Genomic DNA, 19,620 nt, shown 5'->3' with positions numbered 1-19,620 from the left:
AGTCCTGCCAAGAATGTAAAAAGGGTTAATGGAGAGGCAGTTTCTGTAAGCAACACCAGAATGTTTCCTTCCTGCCTTCCTTACAGGATTAGGCCAGTAATTTCTTCTAACAACCAGGTTCTCTGAACTGCTTAGAATGTTAACAACCGGTTCTAGCGAATAGGTGTGAACTGGTAGAACCCCACCCCTGCAGCTACCCCAATTGTCTTTAGAAAAAGAGAAAGTTGTAAGATCAGTATAATTGAATACATATGGGTAACATAAAAAATGGACATACATGATTAATAATTCCACATGATTATATTTAATAGTGAGGTGCTGCCACCTGCTGAAAAATATTAGTGTCATGTTCCAAATAAGGATTGCATATGAAATAATTAAGAAATTTCTAGCTGAACAATGTATGAGCCCATTGTATCCCTTCCTATATTTACTATACAAGGAAAAGTATAACCAAAGTTTTCAATGCTATTTATTAAAAACTGACTCTGAATTCATTACTATAAATAAAATAGTTAAAAAATTGTCTGGAGCAAATATCCAATTCTGGTACTGGGAATTAAGAATTCTTCGAACAATTCTATTAACAGACTGTGAAAAGTTTTTGAAACCGAGAAGTCTGCACTATAGCATTAGTCTGCTCTTCTAAAATAAAAGTTAAATGAACCATTAATTCATCTTCCTCTTTTCCTGATTTAAATAAATTAAACATTAGCAATGTTTAGAAGATTTCTAAATAATCAACTTAATGATTCTTATATATTTTTATTACAGTAAATGTCTTAGGTTCTTAGACCTGAGAGGCCTACTACCCTTGATCAAGTCTGTTCTAAAAATATTAAAGAAATATTGAATTAATGTAGCTTTATCAGTTACCTATTCAAGAGACAGAATTTCTAACATATTGCTGTAAAATAGCTTTTCCAGGTAGTCCTTGACTTACAATGGTAATTGGGCTTGGAATTTCTGTTGTCATTGCCACCATAATTTGAGTCATCATGTGACAGAATCCGATTTTATTGTGGTCTTAAGTTGAGCCAGGCAATTGTAAGTGTGAATCCAGATTAGCCAATGGCATCTTTTGCTGGCAACCAACAAAATTGCTGGAAACACTGCCAATTGTGTTCATTTGACCAGAGGATGCTAAAATTGGCTGTTGCCAGTTGCCAAGTACCCAAATGGCAATCACATGACTACTGGAGCAGGGTAACAGTGGTAAGCTTGGATTTTGGTTGCAATTGATGTTTTTTTTAAAGCTCGCTGTTAATCCAAAACAGTGAATGGTTGTAAATTGAGGAATACCTCCTGTGGTTTTATTTTCATTATAATGAATACAGGGCATTTTAAGTTGTGTTGAACTGCCCTCCCCCCCCAATTAGCATGGGCCTTAATTAGAAGACTGAAGATACCTGTGAAGATGCAGTCCAAATGTGCTATTTGTTTGATAGTGAGCACCCGGGGTTCATTAAACTCCTTGTTCCTAAGAAGGATAGAAGCCACAGCCTGGACGCTACTGTTAGAGCCCATCACTATCAATAAATGCAATAGGAGGTGTTTACAGTGTTCATATACTTCCGGATGGTGATGATCAAGACCTACATCCAAGAAAAGAAAAATGCATATAGTCAAATGATGTACCTGTATGTTAATGTTGCTAATGAATTAAAAGTTTATTTAAAAGGAACATGCCTGGTCCTATTCACTCATTTATTGTTGTCATACACTCAAGAGATAAGAATTCTTAACAAAATTATTTTTCCTTACTTGCTATGGTAGATTTATTTTTTATCAAATATAAAAAAATAAACAACTGTTCTTCCTGCGAGTTCAGTCTTTTAGGCCACTGCTATGCTCACTGAAAATTTGGGTACCACCTGCTCTTCAAATTGGGTTTATTTTAAATGAATCAAGTTTTCCCTTTGGCGTTAAACATTATTTGTGCAAGACCATTAAACAATGTGGTAACAATGCTTTCCAATTTTAATAAAAACTTACCTATAAAAATGGCATGAAGCAAGAGATGCAAGTAATTTCCCCAGTCTACCTTCACGCTATGGTCAATTATTAGGTCAGTCAACAGAATCACTGCTATGTTACACCTATAAACCAAAGAAGAGATTTCGATTAAGTTAAAGGGGTGGGTGTGTGTGTCAGTGGAATTGATTGAAATTATAAAATACAATTTAAAAATGAGCATCATAGTTGCATAGTTATTTACATTAGAATTGCTGCCATTCAAAGCAAATTTTGTCCTCTTAGGACAGATTGACAATAATATTAAAAGATTTTAGGTATTTAAGATATATATTATGGTAACTATGACAATGATCGGTTTATCACTTAGCAAATAATAAACAGATAATAATAAAATAAATATCAGTTGTCTTGATAAAGAAATATAGTTGTTTAATGCCAGCACAGCTCAGAGCATAAAGAAAGATAAAGCAAGTCTTAAACAGGTAGTCTCAGGTTATGACCCTAATTGGGACCATACTGTCCATCACTCAGCGAAGTGATCATTAAATGCAACTCCACATGATGGCACTGCCTGGGGAGAGCAGTCCTCGTTCCAGTCGTTAGGCGAGGACTCACACTTCTGATGGTGCTGATGTTATCCATTCAGTCGAGCCCAACTCTGGGCGATGCTATGGGCCAGGTATTTCCACATCTTCTGATCTTGCACTATTTCTTTTTTTGGTTTGTCTATGCTCTTGGCTGGTGTCATCTTTGATGGTGTCCGGTCACCATGTTCTCTGACAGCCTGGTTTCTTTTTACTGCTAACTCTTCCAAGCATCATTGCTTTCTCCAGTGAATTCCCCCACTTGATGTAGCCAAATTAAGTAAGATGCAATTTTGTGGTTTTGCCTGCTAGCGACATGTCTATCTGGTATTATGCACTCCGATACCTGTTTGGCTGTCCAAGGAACATGTGTCCAACTTTTTTCAAATTTCCTCCAGTTCAACATCCCGCCTCCCCAACCTACCCTTTTGGCTGCCCTGCAGAGTATGGCTGAGATGAAGAGACTTCTGTATGAAGGCAGTAAGCAGGCAAAATAAATGATTCATATTTAAAGATACAGGAGGCATCATATTCAATGTTTATACAGCCTAGATCAGCTAAGAAAAGGCCAGAAAAAATACAAAAGACTTTGTGGAAAGATTCCTTCTATAGAAGTTACCAAAACAATTAAAAGTAAAAAAATAAAAGGCTTCTGTCTTGAAATATGAACTGTGAAGATTCCATTCTCAAAAAAGAAGAATAATCTGGAAGCAGGATGAGTCAATTTCCCATAAATCTTACATGTTTCTTAGACGGAAGACCCAATTAATTTCTTGCTTTCTTTTCCTGAAGGGAAAGTACTGTGCTACAATCTCCTTTAGGTACTTCATATTCAGAGGGATTTGGGAGTGTCTTATTTATATTGCTTACCTATGAAGAGACATGCCTGGAGATGATGTTTCGGGCAAATAATCCACCAATGGGGACCAACAACCTCCTGAAGGTGGAAAAGGTAAGGGCTCTCCTTCATTGTGTTCCATCACTTTAAGTCGCCAGCTCGAATACAATGGCATCGAATCACCTGTCAAAAGTATTATTATCTTGAATCAGACATTTCAATCATATATAGTTATATTAATTGAAATATGTTATTTTCAAATATGCATGTTACATTTTCTGTATTTTCCCATAATTAGTTAACATTGTCTTGTCACCAAAAATTTTGGGTGTATTCAGGATTCACTACATAAAAACATTATTGATACACAGGTAGTCCCTGATGTATGACCACAACTGAGCCCAAAATTGCTGTTGCTAAGTGAGACATTTGTTAAGTGAATTTTGCCCCATTTTATTACCTTTCCTGCCACAGTGGCTAAGTGAATCACTGCAATTGTTAAGACAGTGACACAGTTGTTAAGTGAATCTGGCTTCCCCATTGACTCTGCTTGTCAGAAGGCCACATGATCGTGGGGCACTGCAACCTTCATAAATATGAGTCAGTTGCCAAGAATTTGAATTCTGATCATGTGACCATGGGGATGTTACGATGATTGTAAATGTGAAAATGGTCATAAGTCACTTTTTCAGTCTCATTGTAAATTCGAATGATCACTAAATAAATTATTGTAAGTCAAGGACTACCTTGTATGTATTCTGAAAGCAATGGGCATCAGAGTCTAGCACAAGACTGAACTGAAGAAAACAACTGTAATGATCAGGTCTGAAAATCAAATAAAAACATGTGGATCTGATAGCTACATCATCCATGCCTCTCCTAAATTAAGGGTAGCTCAAAGTGTCAAAGTGTCATAGAAGGAAGGTATTTTAAACACATATTTATGGTATGTGCGTATGCCATGTAATATGGTATATAATTATAGTATTCTTTGCCAAGCGACGTAATAGTGTCCCCCAATATACAGTACAAAGAAAAAATAAACAATTAAGCAGATGGGTTTCAGCTGAATGAACATAACTTTCGTTGCCACAACAGATCAAGATAATATGCATTGCATTGTTTGAAGAAAATAAAAGATTGAATTACTTTTTTCTTCTTCATATGAGCCTCCTGAACTGCTGCTGTATCGAGATTCTAGCCTATGGTGCTGGCGGTTCAGATTACTGTTCAATCCACTATAGATATCCAGATGGATGTAGCTGAAGGAATAAGCATACTAATAGTGTTATCAAAGACCACATTTCTATTTTTCCATGTAACATATGTTAATCCAATCAAACATGCTATTAAAAAAATTACTGTATTTAGGTGCCCTTTACTTCTTAAAAACTATTCAGCCTAAACCATAGGTAAATGTAGTATGAGAACACAAGCATGCTAGGAGTCAGAATGGAAGAACCCTGAGAAGCGTGCCTTCTGTGTCTTTCCTGTTCATAACAGTCCTGAAAATTATAAGAACCCAGAATCTAAAAGGGAGTAGAAAACTAGTAATGTACTATCAAATCACAGGTAAACCCCTGAGATAGGTAACACAGAATCTCCAATTGCTGACTTGGAGGACAATTCAGCTGAAGTACATTTAATATTTATAAAACCAAGGAAAAAACACAAAAAATAATACGAGCAAGAAAAGTCAGATACATAAATCCAGCCATTCTAAATTTATCGATATAATGACTTGATTTTTCAAAACCTCAATTTTATTTACTACTTATATGAAAAGTTAGTAGCAAAAATAGAAGACACAGCTGAATAAGACTATCGTGAGCCAACAATGTGGAAGGCTGGACATCTCAGACCCAGAAACTGTCCGGGTCTTTAAACCCTGGCCTTCCCCCCGCCACTTTGAGGTAGCAGCTTGACAATTCCTACTGCCACTAATTATCTTCCAGAGGTTTCCTCCTATAGCATCCTAAAATTGTTGTGTAAGAGTTATAGGGGTTCTCATATTTTGCGCTGCCTTTTTTACGATTGCAGGGTACAAAGAAATAATTTATATAATACATCAGAAAAAAAGCATGTGGTTAGCCATGCCTTTCCTTGGTGGACAGACCAATTTCACTTTACATAAGCCAAAGATTTTAAAAATATAACAAGAAATGATTATATTTTATATATTAAGAAGTAAATGTTCAAGCACAGTGTTCACAGTTAAAATAATGCAAAAGGCAAATACCATACCGCTTTGCTAAAATAAAGCTTGCAATGAAAAGAATAGAGTGGCCTTCCTTTTTTAAAGAATGTGATCAAATTATAAATAAATTTTATAGATTTGATTTGATGTATACAGCACCATTAAGAGACATGAAGGTTTCTGGTGGACCTGTTAACCCAGAATCCCTTTGAAAAAAAAATGTTCACACTCTGTCAGTTACCTGGATTCTGGGCACATCCAAAATATAACCACAGGCAAGATGGAAAAGCTTTAGTTCCATGCTTTTCCCCACCTCAGTTCCCACTCCTCCTTCAGTTATCTTAAAACAGGCCAACAGCCCCCCCCGCCCAATCTTTTGAGCACCAGGGACCAGTTCTGTGGAGAGAAGTTTTTCTGTAGACCGGAGGGGGCTTCACTTGTTTGTGTGGCCCCGTTTCTGGCATGCCATGGCCTGGTCCACAGACCAGGGGTTGTGGACCCCTGTCTTAAAAAGACAAGCCTCAAATTCCCTATTCCCAAAATAGAGGGTAGAATCGGGTATCTCTTTGGTCTACATGTTTGATAGTCTGGCATTCACAATACAAAAACATGCAGAGTTATTATCAGCGACTATAATATGCTGTCACCAACATTTAATCAAGTATCACTTTAGACTTTACTAGTTAGACCTATGAAGGTTTTATTTAAAAAAACAACAACAATCAGTATTTCAAACATTATAAATCCTTCTTACCTTTCATCAATACTATCCTTTGTAAGCTTATTGTTGTGATTACCATCTGTGGGTGCCACCATTGTATTGCTACTGGAAGTAGTTCCTGGAAATTAACAGTAGTATATTTTCAATGAGTGCAATAATAACACAAGACAGAATTCCTGAAAGCTATTTGAAACTCTAATAAATCATCGTACTCATCATTACCACTATGCTCAACAGAACAATAATCCTCCCAAAATAATCTAGAGGTATTATACATAATTCTAAATAAAAGTACAATAAATGAAAAAGTTCTAAAATAATTTCATAAGACAATGTGTAATGGCTGGGGAGAACAAGTGAGGCTCGACTTAGCAGACTTCTGCAGTGATATCTCCCTCCTTCCCCATGTTTTCAAAGACCAATCCACTGAGCAGTTAATGTTTCAGTGAAGGGATAAACCCAACTATCCAGCTAAAAAGATTTCTGTGGTGTTATGACCTGGTTTCTTTCATCTGTCTCCATCTTATGACTGCCATGTGAGCTCTGCTCAACAAACTTCATGCCAAATACATAAGTTATAGAATGAATTTTTGTCACAGAGTGACAGGGTTCATTTTGAATTAAACATATATTTGATTTGAGATGTTGGCAACTGACCCAGATAATCAGAAGGCTTTCACATTTTTCTTTCTTTCTTTTAATATGTACAGTGAAGCTATTTACAATACAATTCAGATGTCAGAATGACTTCTAAGTCTCTCTCTTACTGTCTATACCTCTCCAGCTCTCCTATTAACTGTTTTACTTCCTCTCCCTTCACTCTACTCCATCCAGTTTCTGGGATTATCAAGAGAGTAAAAAATACAAGTATATGCTGAATTGCTGTTTACGTGTTTTGCCTGGATTTGCTCAACCAATCACCTTCTCCTACGTTAAGAGAAGACCCTTTCTTAGGGTCTTCTGCCAAGTCCTTCCCAGAGACCAGGGCTCCACCAATGACAGCTGGTTTCCTCCTTCCCGTCTTGGGTGAAAACGTTGTCTCTTTGGGACTTCAGTTCCCTTCCTCCAGAGAAACCGCCCATAGACTTTTCTCCTTTGCTCACCAGGAACCTATAACTCTGCACTCTCCTATAACTTTACTCTTCAACCACTCCTTTTCAGTCTTTTTCTGTCTTCTCCTTCTCTCTCTCTCTCTCTCTCTTCCCCCTCAATTTTGAGTCAGATTGGTAGCATGCCTCCAGAACTGAGAAGGTGGGTGCTCCCCTCATGGCCCCCAACACCTATATACCAGGCTAGACCAATATGACTACTGTTTCTACATCTCCCTATAAAAGCTCTTGCTAGCAGCCACATCAGCTCATTAGCCCTCAGGACAGCAAAACTGCCCTTCAAAGCCAGAACTGAAATGCTTCTCCTCTTCTCTCTCCATTTGATGTCTCACACCAACAAAACAGCAATCATGCCAGACTACGAAGAACCACTGTCATGTCCTTGGTAGAGTCGGACTCTGAGGGAAGAGGAGGAACAGCTGACAGGGAGTGGAGGTGTGGCTCCAGACGTTGTGGAGGAGGCTGGGGAAGGGCAGAGGCTGGCTGCGCAGTCAGAGGAAGACCCAGGCCCATCCCCTCTGCATCCTAGGACACGCAGGAGGAATGGAGAAGGAAATAACTTGGCTTACTAGAGAGGAAGTGGCCATGATCCCCCTCATTGATTGAAGCTGGGGAGACTGGTATATAAGAGAGACGATTACAACACAGCATTGCCAGAAGCAAAGAGTATTTTATTTTGGGCTGAAGTTATCTTGGTTGGCGTCCTTCCAACAGACTGTGCTTGTTATCTCCTTGAATTTGGTAATTACTTATCCTGGTCCGTTATGGAAATTTCTTCATTGTAGTTTATTTGGTTTTTTTTATTTCACCTCTATCTGCTCATTAAGTTTGGACTGTATTGCTTTCTTTTGAAGACTATTTTTGAATACGTTTTATCTCCAACTGAGAATTATTGAACAGTGGGGCCAAGTTGGAGGCATTACAGGACATTTATTTACATTTTGGATTTTGTTATGTTTGTGTTACACTCTGGGTCATCACAACCATGTGCCAAAAATTTATGTATAAGACACAGAAGAAAAATTATAGTCTCAAGAGTTAAACAGCTCTGCAATTAGTGCTAACTATTTCAACAAACTTTATTTTTCTTAGTCGTCTCTTCTATGTCATTGGCTGTTTTACATAAAACATGCTGAAGAAAGCAAGCTTTGCAAAGGCCAGCAGGAGATCTCTTCAAAATTTAGACCTACAAACCAGTAAAATCATATGCTGCTTCCTTTTTTTTTCAACCATAAAGGTTGCTAAAAATATCTGCCGCCAAGGGGTTGGAACAACTCAATAGGCAGATGGCCAAATTTCTAAATTTGAGGAGCAGACCCAGAAAAAAGGCACTGTTTCTTTACCAAAGGACTGCCAGGTGCAGCCACGCCCGCTTTGAAATATACATTCTGCTTTGGATCCAAACAGCTGGGCATGCCTGGATGTTACCCAACAGTGAGGTGAATATCTGTCCTGATAGGTTAAAAACAGTTTGATGTAATTGTCTCACCTGAGGTGACAGAAGGGATTTTGTAACTAGAAGTGATACGGTAATAGGGTGGATTATCCATATGTGTCACTCCAGAACTAACAGGATCTGTGAGCTGCAATTCGCTCACCAACTCTTCCAAAAGCTGCATGGTTTTATCTCTACCCAAGTAAACAATTACCTTCTTCACCTGCCATTCAAAGAGAAAATAAAAATCATTAAGAACACTATTAAATAAACAGAAAAATGGCTTGTATTTTTTTTTTTTTTTACAAAACTGTAAATTTGGGTAATAATTGAATTTTTTGTTGGCAGACAGATTACCGAAACCGGTTCTTAAAGCGTCTTATAGCTAATAACTAACTCGTAACTTTTTGTCTTTTAACTTGTAACTAAAGAGACTGGACAACCATTTGCCTAAAACGACATGGCGGCTCATGCTTGAGCAGGGGGTTGGACTAGAAGATCTCATGTTTCATTATTTTTGAAGCTGTATTTGCTAGAAAAGCAAAACCAATATATTCTAAATAGATCCCTGTTGCATAGTTAAATATTTAATATTTCACCACCTGAAATGTTTGATCATATGGAACACTATTAATAGACTTCTTTTACACAAAGTAAATGAATGGTATAATTTCTAGAAATGTTTAGTACTTAAACTCCTGCTGAAAACAACATGTTTAATAAACCAGTATAACCTATATTCAACAGAGTAACTGAAGTAACACGCTGCCTTTCTTCTTAAAAGTACCATAACGATTCCTAAAGATTTCCTGAATTACTTTTATAATATTTGTATCCTTTTTTAGACATGCTTATTCTTCAAACAAACATTCCAACTGCTATGTAAAGTCCAACTCAGGATCAAACATGGAAGGAATTGGCCCAGGATGATAGTGAGGCAGAGCTGGGATTTTATAACATATATTCTCTGCCTGTCCCCAATTCTTTCTCTCTCTCCCACAGGTGCTTTTTCAAGAGGCAACTGGACTTTTTTATTTTTCTTTGAAGATGTTTCGCTTCTCATCCAAGAAGCTTCTTCAGCTCTGATTGGATAGTGGGGGAATGGAAGGAATTATATTTATACTTTCTCTTTCTCCTTTTTATACACAACTCAAGGTGGTGAAGACATCTAACATTCCTTTTTCTTCATATTTTCTCCAAAACAATCCTGTAAGGCAAGTTGGGTTGAGAGACAGGGACTGGCCTGGTTGCTCAGTCATAGTCCTGTAGCCCATTTTTCACCAAAGATCACTCAAACACTTAGTATGGTTGACCCAGGCAATGACTGTAATGAGTTTTCTATATTTATGGCTCACCATATTTTTTATGGGAGAGACACTCTTTGCCTGACTCCTCTGATGTGACCTGTCCAGTACAGTTGAACTTCTGGCATAACTCTCATCTTCCTCAGAGCACAAAAGCCCCACAACCACGTCAAAGTAGTGCCTCGCTGAGGGATAATTATAACAACTATTCATAATTATAATAAATGGGTGGTTCTATTTTAATTCTGACTCTGCTTTCAGCACAGACAACTACAACTAGTAACATGGTCAGACTAAAAGTGATTCTTAAATAAAACATTTATGCCTACTTATAGGTAGCTCTTGAGTTACAACCAGTCACTGAGGAGTGGTTGAAGTTATGACTGTTTGAAGTTATGAAAAGGGGAACATGACCCAGATCAAAGTTCTGAAGATCAGGCCCTAATGACCGCAGAAAAAATATGAAATTGGGTGGGTCCGTTTAACAACTTTTATGACTTATGGCCGTAATGGGCTGGCTCCATTATAGACATAAGTCAAGGACTACCTGCCTTTAAAATATATGATTGTTCATCTCACCAGAGTGAGGAATAGGAAAATAAGTTTCATGTAACTTACATAAGGCAAAAGGCTGGGTTCGCTATTTATTCCACAAATGCTGATTAAAAAATGCAGAATTATTTTCAGATTCTTTGGCCAGCTGTCTGCTAGAGTAATCCAAACGTTTTCAATTTCTGACCAAGCCACTTCATCTCCGTACTAGAAAACAAAGTTAAGATATGAATTATTTCTCCGTTTAAAAATTAAATTATGCTCAAAGAGATATATAATGAAAACAGCGGGTATAATTTAATGAATTTTATGCAGAAGGTAGTTCCATAATGCTCAATCCTTTTTTCTTCCTAGCTTGCTTAAAAATTCAGTCTACAATATTACTTTTTTTTATATTTAGCGCAACTTAAAATATATTAGGTTTTTTTTTTTCTTTTTTTCTGTTCTCAAAAAATACAGTTTACAGGCATTAGCACTCTGTTAGTGACAAACTGAGGAAACAACGGAACTCTCAAAATAATCCATAAGTTGCCCAATGCTTGATTCCATTTACCTTTGCTGTCATATACATTAGGTTGTTTAAAACTAAAGCGGTTGCCTGGGGTGACCCCCAACCTTCGCCTCTCAACCAGCGCCTGCTGTTCACCATCAGTTCTCGGTCTTTTAGGAGATCCTCGTCATCTTCACCTTGCCGTCGGATTGTGGGTAAAGGTTTCACATCCATTAATTCAATATTATTCATCCACGGCAGCAAATAGTGAAGCATTACCTGTCTTCCAGAAGGATGTGCTGTTTGAATTCTCTGGCTTACCTCTGTGTTTAATAATTTAAAAGCACAAAAATATACATATGTTATTGCAAAATGGATTTACCGGCTGCCATTTCAGCTTTTAGTCTTCCTGAAATAACTATTGCTTCCATGTGAAAAGAAGAAAGGAAAGAAGGCCCTTTGTCAGATTGTGAAAAGAGAGTAGGATCTTCCATTACAGGGTAGAAAGGCCAGGAGGAGGCAGAAGGAAGGAAGTTCACAAAGCTTTGGGATTGTAAAGTCAGTTTACAGCTTGATCCTTCCCCCACCACCAAGGCCTCCTGAAAACAGTAGCAGAGAAAAGGGAACTACTCCAATACTGTACCTCTTACTTCCCAATTCCCTGAACAGAGCTGGGTGGGTACCATGACTGATGGAGTAAAAAGCCACCAAGAGATCAAGAAGAACCAGAATGGATGCACAAGCATGCATGACCAGCGTTGCCTCAGTGCTACAAGCATGTTTGAATCCATACTGAAGGAGTCCAGATAATCATACACAGAGAGGAATAACTACATATTAATTGCTTTAGAACAAGGCAGTACTATTAAGTTGAGGATTATTTAGGATGATGGTTTGTCCTTAGCTTGACAAGTGTAACTTCACATTAAAATAAAAAGGCAAACTATTGCTGATTGGTGGGCGAATAAAGGAACAAAAAAGCGATGCATATATATATATATATATATATATATATATATATATATATATATATATATATATATATATATATATATATATATACACACACAGTGCTTATTCATAAGATGGGTTATGATGATTAGAGAACATAATAATTAGAGATTATGGACCATCACCATATTTCTTAACGGTAAGAGTCATAGATAATATATAGGCGTGTGTTAAGAGAAAAAACTTGAAAAACACTATAATTTGATTTTGATAGTACAATATTTCTGAAGAATAAATATTAAGAAATATGCTTTTTTAAGGAAATATATACCTGAAAATATTGCGAGAGTTAATTCTGGATATGTTCTTGCTAATTCTTCTGAGAGTTGATAATAGGACACAGAATATAAATGTGGCAAAGGTGAAGGCTGACTCAATAGTCCATCAGTTCTCTGAACCTCCAATTTATGAGCGTAACGAAACATCTTGGGCTCTAGGATCTAGAAAATATAAATGTATTCAATAAATTCAGATTACTAAACAATATGAAATTATGGAATCACGGGGAGAGAGACAGAAAATGTCAACTATGTATTCTTTCTCACTTTTTCTCACTGTTGCTTAAAACACGATACACCTTCTAGGTCTAACACAGCTCAAGGTTAGGATAGGACAGTGGTTCTCAATATCAGCCACTTTAAAATGAATGGACTTCAACTCCTAGAATCCTGTAACACTAGGATAGACACCTCCCCTATTTGATCATCCTGGGGTGGCAGAGAATAATAGGGAACCGTTGAGACCGTTTTTTGGGGGGGAGGATATAAGATGAGCTCTAGGAAAGAATTTTTTTTTTAAAAAAAACATACTTTTTCATGCAGATACATCTGTTTTGTCTCTGGATTATCTCCTCTCACACCAAAAGGAAAACTTGTATTTCTGAGGGTTTTCAATATTTAAGTCTATGAAAGGCTATTCATTACATTTTACCCCTTACACACAGACCAAATAAAATACTCTAAAGGCTATGGAGAAAAAAAAAAATCTATTCCCACTGGGCTAATCTGTGGAAATTTTCCTGAAATTAATTGCAATGATATATATGGTAGCAACAGGTTAAATACTGATTTTTAATCCAAAAACTTTTAAAACAGTATTAAAATTTAAAAGCCTCAAACAAAAATATTTATGTACTGATAAAAACATTTCATACTAACTTGCAAAAGCTGCATAGCAACTTCATAGATAGCTCTAGAAGAATCAGCTGCTTTAAATAATATAAGATTGAGAAGAGTAACAGTATCACACTGGTAATCCCTATGAAGAAAAGAAAGTATGAATAACTGTGGCTTAAAAACAGAATAAATGTAATACTGTAAAAATTTACAATGTGAACCTATATATAAGCCTACTTAGAAAGTTGCTCTACTTACAATAGCCTGATTAGCTCTGTTCAAATGATGCATTTCATTTAGTTAATCACTAAACCAATCTAGGGATACAAAATTCTAGCACACGATTCAATAGTAGCAAAAAGATTCAGAAAATTCTCTTTGCTTTGATTGTAGGGGTTACCTGGATTTTTGCATTACTGATATAATAGTTATACTCTAAGCATTATTTCCTTATCAGTGATTTTGACACTACACCATCACATTAATTAGGTTCAAGCTAGAATATGGGGACATGCACAACTACTACCCCAACATGAATCCTTGTTTCAGGAGAACAACAGGACTACTACTGATTAGACCGGAGGTGGGAAATTATGGTGTCTTTATGACTTGTGGACTTCACCATGCTGGCTCAGGAATTTTGGGAGTTGGAAGTCCACAAGTCATAAAAGGGCCATAGTTCTCTATCCCTGGATTAGATAGTGAGCAGCAGACACAATAGCACATGACAAAAATTCAGCACAAAGGAGACTTAATTTGTGGCTGTCAAGTTTTTGCCAACGAATTGTGCAACTCACCGCAGAATTCAGAACTGTTCCTCAGAGGACTGATTAGACAGAGAACTACCTTTCTTTTGTAGTCTTATAATATCCATACAAATCAGCTGAGTAAGATAATCCTCACCTCTCCCACAGCAATTCAGATGGCGGTGGTTTATGTCATGTTTATCCTGATATGACCCAATTATGCATATAGATTGGTGGGGAGAATCTGAAGTTACCCACATATTGAACTGCTATTCTCCTCATCATTAGCGTTGCTTTTTAAGATGTATTATCTGTAAAATTTAGGGACTTACTGCTTCCCTACCATGGCACATACAATTCAACTTCAGTTGATTCTATTATAGGCAGTCCATGACTTATGACAACAATTGGGATTGGAAATATGATCGTTTGTTGTTGCAGTCTTAAGTCAAGGCACTCACATGATCAGACCCATTTTTCTGACATTTTTTGTGGCAGTTGTTAAGTAAACTTCTCAAATTGTTAAGCGAACCACATGCCTGTTAAAAGAATGGCATTGCATTAAGCAAACCCCTTCTTCTGAATATTGCTCCTGTGAGATGCTTCAACTGGTCGTAAGTGTAATTTAGGTCGCCATGTGCCATAACATCAGTCATGTGATCATGGGGGGGGGGGAGGAGGAAATGTGTGCTATGACATTTTACAATGGCCGAAAGTGCTTTATGGGCTATAACGCACCTTTTTCAAGGCAGTTATAAAATGACCAGTTGTTACTCCAGGACTACTTATACCCATTCTAAATTCTTTAATACCTGTTTTGGAATACGTTGGCTATGGCTTTAAAACATCCGGCTGCTACACGCTTCGAGCCTGTATAACAACGGTCTACGGCCCAATACATGAGGTTACTCTGGTCAGGGTTGAGCTCCAACAGCAACATAACTGCCTCACAACCAAGCTGATGCACCTAAACAAATACAATATAAAATTCAAGCTCTGCCCTGTTGCTGTGAGGTACATTGTTTCTAGTAACAAATATCTGAGTATACATAAAGAGAAAAGACTTAATCTATACAATTCCCTGAATTAAGCTATTATTAAATAGGGGAAAGAACCTACAGGCCACATCCATTTCCAGCCTCTAGAGTCTTCCCAAGAAGCCAGAACTTTTGAATTTAAGGGGAGGAGATTGAACATTTAAGAGACCCAAATATTGCAAAGTTGGTCAATTGTTTTTCCTGTTCTAGAAATTAAGAAACAAAATGGATTATAATTTAAAATTCCCTCAATCTTCCAAATTGAGAAAAGAGGGTTGTTAGAAGGAATATAATACAGCAATATTACTATTTCTATTATATTTGTGTATAGTTATTGCTTTTACCTTGTAAGCAGCCCAGATTGCCTCGTGGTGAGAGGCAATAATAATAATAATAATTACTTAATATCAAAATGTGGGTCTTGTCCTCTCCGAATACATCAGGTCACCCATGTTTACTTCCTACCTCCTGGCAGAGGAGAAGTGCAGCTTGCAGATAAAAAGGCTGATCTATCTTTGAGATAGGCTAAATAATTTATGTCCTTCCTGAACTCAAGTAATTACATTTTTTAAAAAATCCAAACCAAAAAGACAGATCTCTCATTCTATTAGGATTAGATGTCTTGACTTTAATTATTTTTAGTGTATAGGGAGCTACTTTTTCCTCAGTTTTTCTACATTTAACCCCCTGATAACCTGGCTTCAAAGTTCAAAGAGATATTTTAAGTTATCAATATTGCACACAATACCTTCTTATCCTGAGAATCCAAAATATTATCTAGCCATTTGTATAGATAACCGTCCGGTGAAAGTCCTACATTATCTGCAACTGGACCACAACAAAGCACTGCAGACATTGCCTAAAAAATGAATAGAAATATGAGACAAATTGAACTGTGTTTCCATTTAAATAAATAGATATATATATATATATATATATATATATATATATATATATATATGCAGGTCTTGGCGCGTTCGGGTCTTTTCCCATGTAAGATTGAGAGCATCTTGGCAACGTTTCGACGAGGTCCTACTTGCCATCTTCAGGCTGGTGCTTTTGCACAAGCATGAAGCCGAAAGCACCAGTCTGAGGATGGTGAGTGGGACCTCGTCGAAACGTTGCCAAGATGCTCTCAATCTTACACGGGAAAAGACCCGAACACGCCAAGACCTGCCATACCTGTACCTGTGAAAATCTACGAAAAACACACACACACACACGCATACGTACGTATGGGATTCAGCTTTGTTCGGGTATTTTCCCATGTCATTATAGTTGTGCTTTTAAAGTTGTAGCAATGTTTCAGCAGAATCTCATCTGCCATCATCAGCTTTCTGTATTGTGTTCGTCTTGTGTTCGAACACAATACAGAAGCCTGATGAGGGCAGATGAGATTCTGCCGAAAAGTTCCTACAACTTTAAAAGCACAACTATAATGATGTGGGAAAATACCCAAACAAAGCTGAATACCATACATACGTACGTATGCGTGTGTTTGTGTGTGTACATACATAATATATATATATATATATATATATATATATATATATATATATGATATTCAGCTTTATTATATAACTATATATAATTTACAGTTATATATAGCTATAGTTTTATATAGTTATATAATATTTATAGTATATATTTATAAAAATATATTTGTAAATATTTATTATTTTATTCCCCAAGAACTAAGAAAGCTGAACATTCTTTAGCTGTATGCCTTTATATTATGTATCAAGGATCATAATCATATGGAGCAATAAAGGATGCTATTTTGTGCAATTACTGTCCAATTTTTGGCAACCACTACAGAAGAGTTATGATCATTGCAGACAACCTGTGTCATCATAGGTAATGATATAACAAAATTCTACAATAAAGGCTACGCATGAGCCAGCTAATTACCTTTAATGCACAGTACTGATGCCTATTTATCTGCATATTTCTATCACTGTATCTGTCCAGAGGAGTAAACATGATGCTGAAAGGTCCAGCCCAGTGACTAAACAACATAAATAGACTGTGACGGAGGCTCTGCTGTGGAAAGACGCTCCTTCTCTGATGCACTGCATAACAGTAGAAAATAACAGAGGAAATTTTTTTGCAACAAATGAAATTAAAATATGAAAAAGAGACAATATTTCTCCTTATTGTTTTAAAAAAAAGGAACAAGCCAAATACTAAGATTTTCTTCAGCAAAGTCCATGCGAGTACTACAAAAGTTACTTCTCCCTTCCTCCCCATGTAATATTACCTTGATCTGTAATCAGATCAATCTTTGTTACCCTCACAGGTGAAAGGGCACCTCTTGGTAAAGGACATTAAAACTGAACATCCAGATCAACAGATCAAATATGGACATTGCACAACTGGGAAGAAGGCCCCCTCCCCTAAAAAAAATTGGTTGTGGGGGATCCCTCCAGCATGTATGGGATCTGTCTACTTCAAACTGGAGGTCCTGTTTGTGGAATATCCCACTGATACATAGACTTATTGATATAAATTACACAAGACATGACATGACAACTTTATTATTAGCTGCTCAATCTATAAAAAAGTTAAACTGGATTTGTGGGTGTGCATGCGTGGATGTGGATATGTGAGTGTGGACAGTTTTCTTGGTAAGAAATTTTTCAGAATCGGTTTGCCATTCTTCCTAGGGAAGAGCGAGATGACTGGAATTTTAAGAGGTTTTAATTACAACCCATAGTTCATCAGCAGTTTTCAAGTTGCAAGAAATAATACATTCCACATCAGATGTGTTGAGCTTGAAATATAAACAAAAAAATTGGGAGGGGGAAAATATTGTGAATACCTGGAACGTTCTGAATAATATTTGCCACTAAGGCACTAAAATGGCAACGGATATCTTTCAGTGTGTCAGAGTCCTTTTCATTTTCTGCTTCCAGCAGTTGTCTGGTAAGATCCACATACTCCAGTAAAGTATTGTTCAGGGAATGTGTTTCATTATCAAGGCCGCCACTTGCACTATAAAGAACAGCACAAGCATTTGAATATAGACTTGTAAAAGAAAATATCACCAAATTATTGCAAACTATAGGCAGATTTGAGAAGAAAAATGTTAGTATTGTAAGGTCAAATATATGAATATCATGGAATCCTGAATACAGTATAGTAGCGGTGATTTTATAATAATACTATGCATTTTCCCCCCAATTTTATTCAAGTTTCAAAGGCTCATTTTAAACTGAAAATAGATGTTTTGATATTTGTATAAGTATTTGCTATTGTTCTAGCTATATATCAGAAGTATTTCTGGCTAAGAACATCTCCAAGCAGGCCTGTTTCAAGTCTGAGCCACTTCCAGTACAGTTGAAACTGCTTGTCTGAATTTGAACATTTTGGACATTCTTATTCTATGGTTGAAACTGGATATTGTATTCTACCCCTAGTATTATGAAAAGATATCCAAACATCCTTTAGTATAGGGTGCAAAATATGGATATCCTGTTTTGGTGAAGATAATTGTTTTATAATTCTTTTTTCCTGTGGGGGAAGAAATGTCCAAAACGCATAGCTGCATTCTGCCTTTGTTAAGACTCAACCAAAACAACACACAAAATAATTATTAACCAATAAATTAACTATTATTGTCAGTAACATGTTAAGAATTTTCTAAATAGGGGAAATATTCTATGAGTTCATTGATCTCCCTCCCTTTCTAGTACCACTCATGAGAAAAGGGGCCCATTATTCAAAATGCCAACAGATTTGAGCTCATCAATCTGCTGGAGAACAGAAGAGCAGCTGAACTCACTGGATAAAATATTTCCTCAGAGGGCTTTACTAGATGGAAATGAGGGTTCTGTGTGGAAGCCAAGTTGCTTCTTGGGGTTTATTTATAGTGGCAAGCCCCATCTTCACTTCTTATAAAATAAAGCCCAATAACGATTTTGGCCATTGCATTTTTGAGTATCGAAAGGGGCCATGGATCATCATGAGTAAGAGTTCATGAGAATCTCATCTCTCATCCACAAACAATTCCTGAAATATAAATGCCTATGGGAGGAGGGCAATTGCAGTAGGAACAGCCACAATAGGTAGGGAAGAATTTTTGATGATAGACAGATTAGTATAAGCTCTCAGGCTATATGTGTCTCTGTAATTTTTTTTTATATGAGCCACTGTAGCAATGCTAGATGAATTAATCCATTTTTCTCAACCTGGAGCACTTTAAGATGAGTGGGCTTCAATTCACAGAATTATCCACATTTCTTCAAGTGGCCACGGTTGAGAAACACTGAATCAGAGAACTACTCCCTAATTTGTGATCTATAATGCTGATATAATTCTACTATAGAGAAAGCGCGAGTGAATGAAAACCATTGCGATTAAATGGACTAACATCCGGGAAATCACCCTGTGCCTCAGTCCAACCTACATCATTGGGGAGATTTGTAGGGAGAAAACAGGAATATTGTGCACATTGCCTTAACTACCTGAAAGAAAGGTGAGTTATAAATCAAATAAATAATAA

At 36.8% G+C, this 19,620-nt stretch overlaps 1 protein-coding gene across 9 annotated transcripts in view; it reads right to left on the bottom strand.

The window, feature by feature from the left end:
• Positions 1–19,620, bottom strand: part of FRYL (FRY like transcription coactivator) — a 142,903-nt gene that overhangs the window by 42,244 nt on the left and 81,039 nt on the right. For all 9 annotated transcript variants that reach the window (XR_015744167.1, XM_087936611.1, XM_087936610.1 and 6 more), the window contains 14 exons: positions 17,938–18,110; positions 17,028–17,188; positions 15,865–15,975; positions 14,892–15,046; positions 13,376–13,475; positions 12,490–12,658; positions 11,271–11,530; positions 10,784–10,924; positions 8,916–9,084; positions 6,351–6,435; positions 4,549–4,661; positions 3,432–3,582; positions 1,996–2,099; positions 1,410–1,595 (listed from right to left, as the gene is read on the bottom strand). Coding sequence is in view for 8 of the 9 variants with exons in the window: in XM_087936611.1 (XP_087792737.1) it covers positions 1,410–1,595; positions 1,996–2,099; positions 3,432–3,582; positions 4,549–4,661; positions 6,351–6,435; positions 8,916–9,084; positions 10,784–10,924; positions 11,271–11,530; positions 12,490–12,658; positions 13,376–13,475; positions 14,892–15,046; positions 15,865–15,975; positions 17,028–17,188; positions 17,938–18,110 (2,078 nt within the window). In the remaining variant the exon portion in view is untranslated. The remainder of the gene's footprint in view (positions 1–1,409; positions 1,596–1,995; positions 2,100–3,431; positions 3,583–4,548; positions 4,662–6,350; positions 6,436–8,915; positions 9,085–10,783; positions 10,925–11,270; positions 11,531–12,489; positions 12,659–13,375; positions 13,476–14,891; positions 15,047–15,864; positions 15,976–17,027; positions 17,189–17,937; positions 18,111–19,620) is intronic.

This window comes from Pseudonaja textilis, chromosome 6, assembly GCF_049901715.1.
Source record: "Pseudonaja textilis isolate UNSWEBS1 chromosome 6, rPseTex1.2, whole genome shotgun sequence".
Taxonomy (NCBI): domain Eukaryota; kingdom Metazoa; phylum Chordata; class Lepidosauria; order Squamata; family Elapidae; genus Pseudonaja; species Pseudonaja textilis.
The sequence above is the reverse complement of the archived record's forward strand: the minus strand, read 5'-3'. Positions and strand labels throughout refer to the sequence as shown.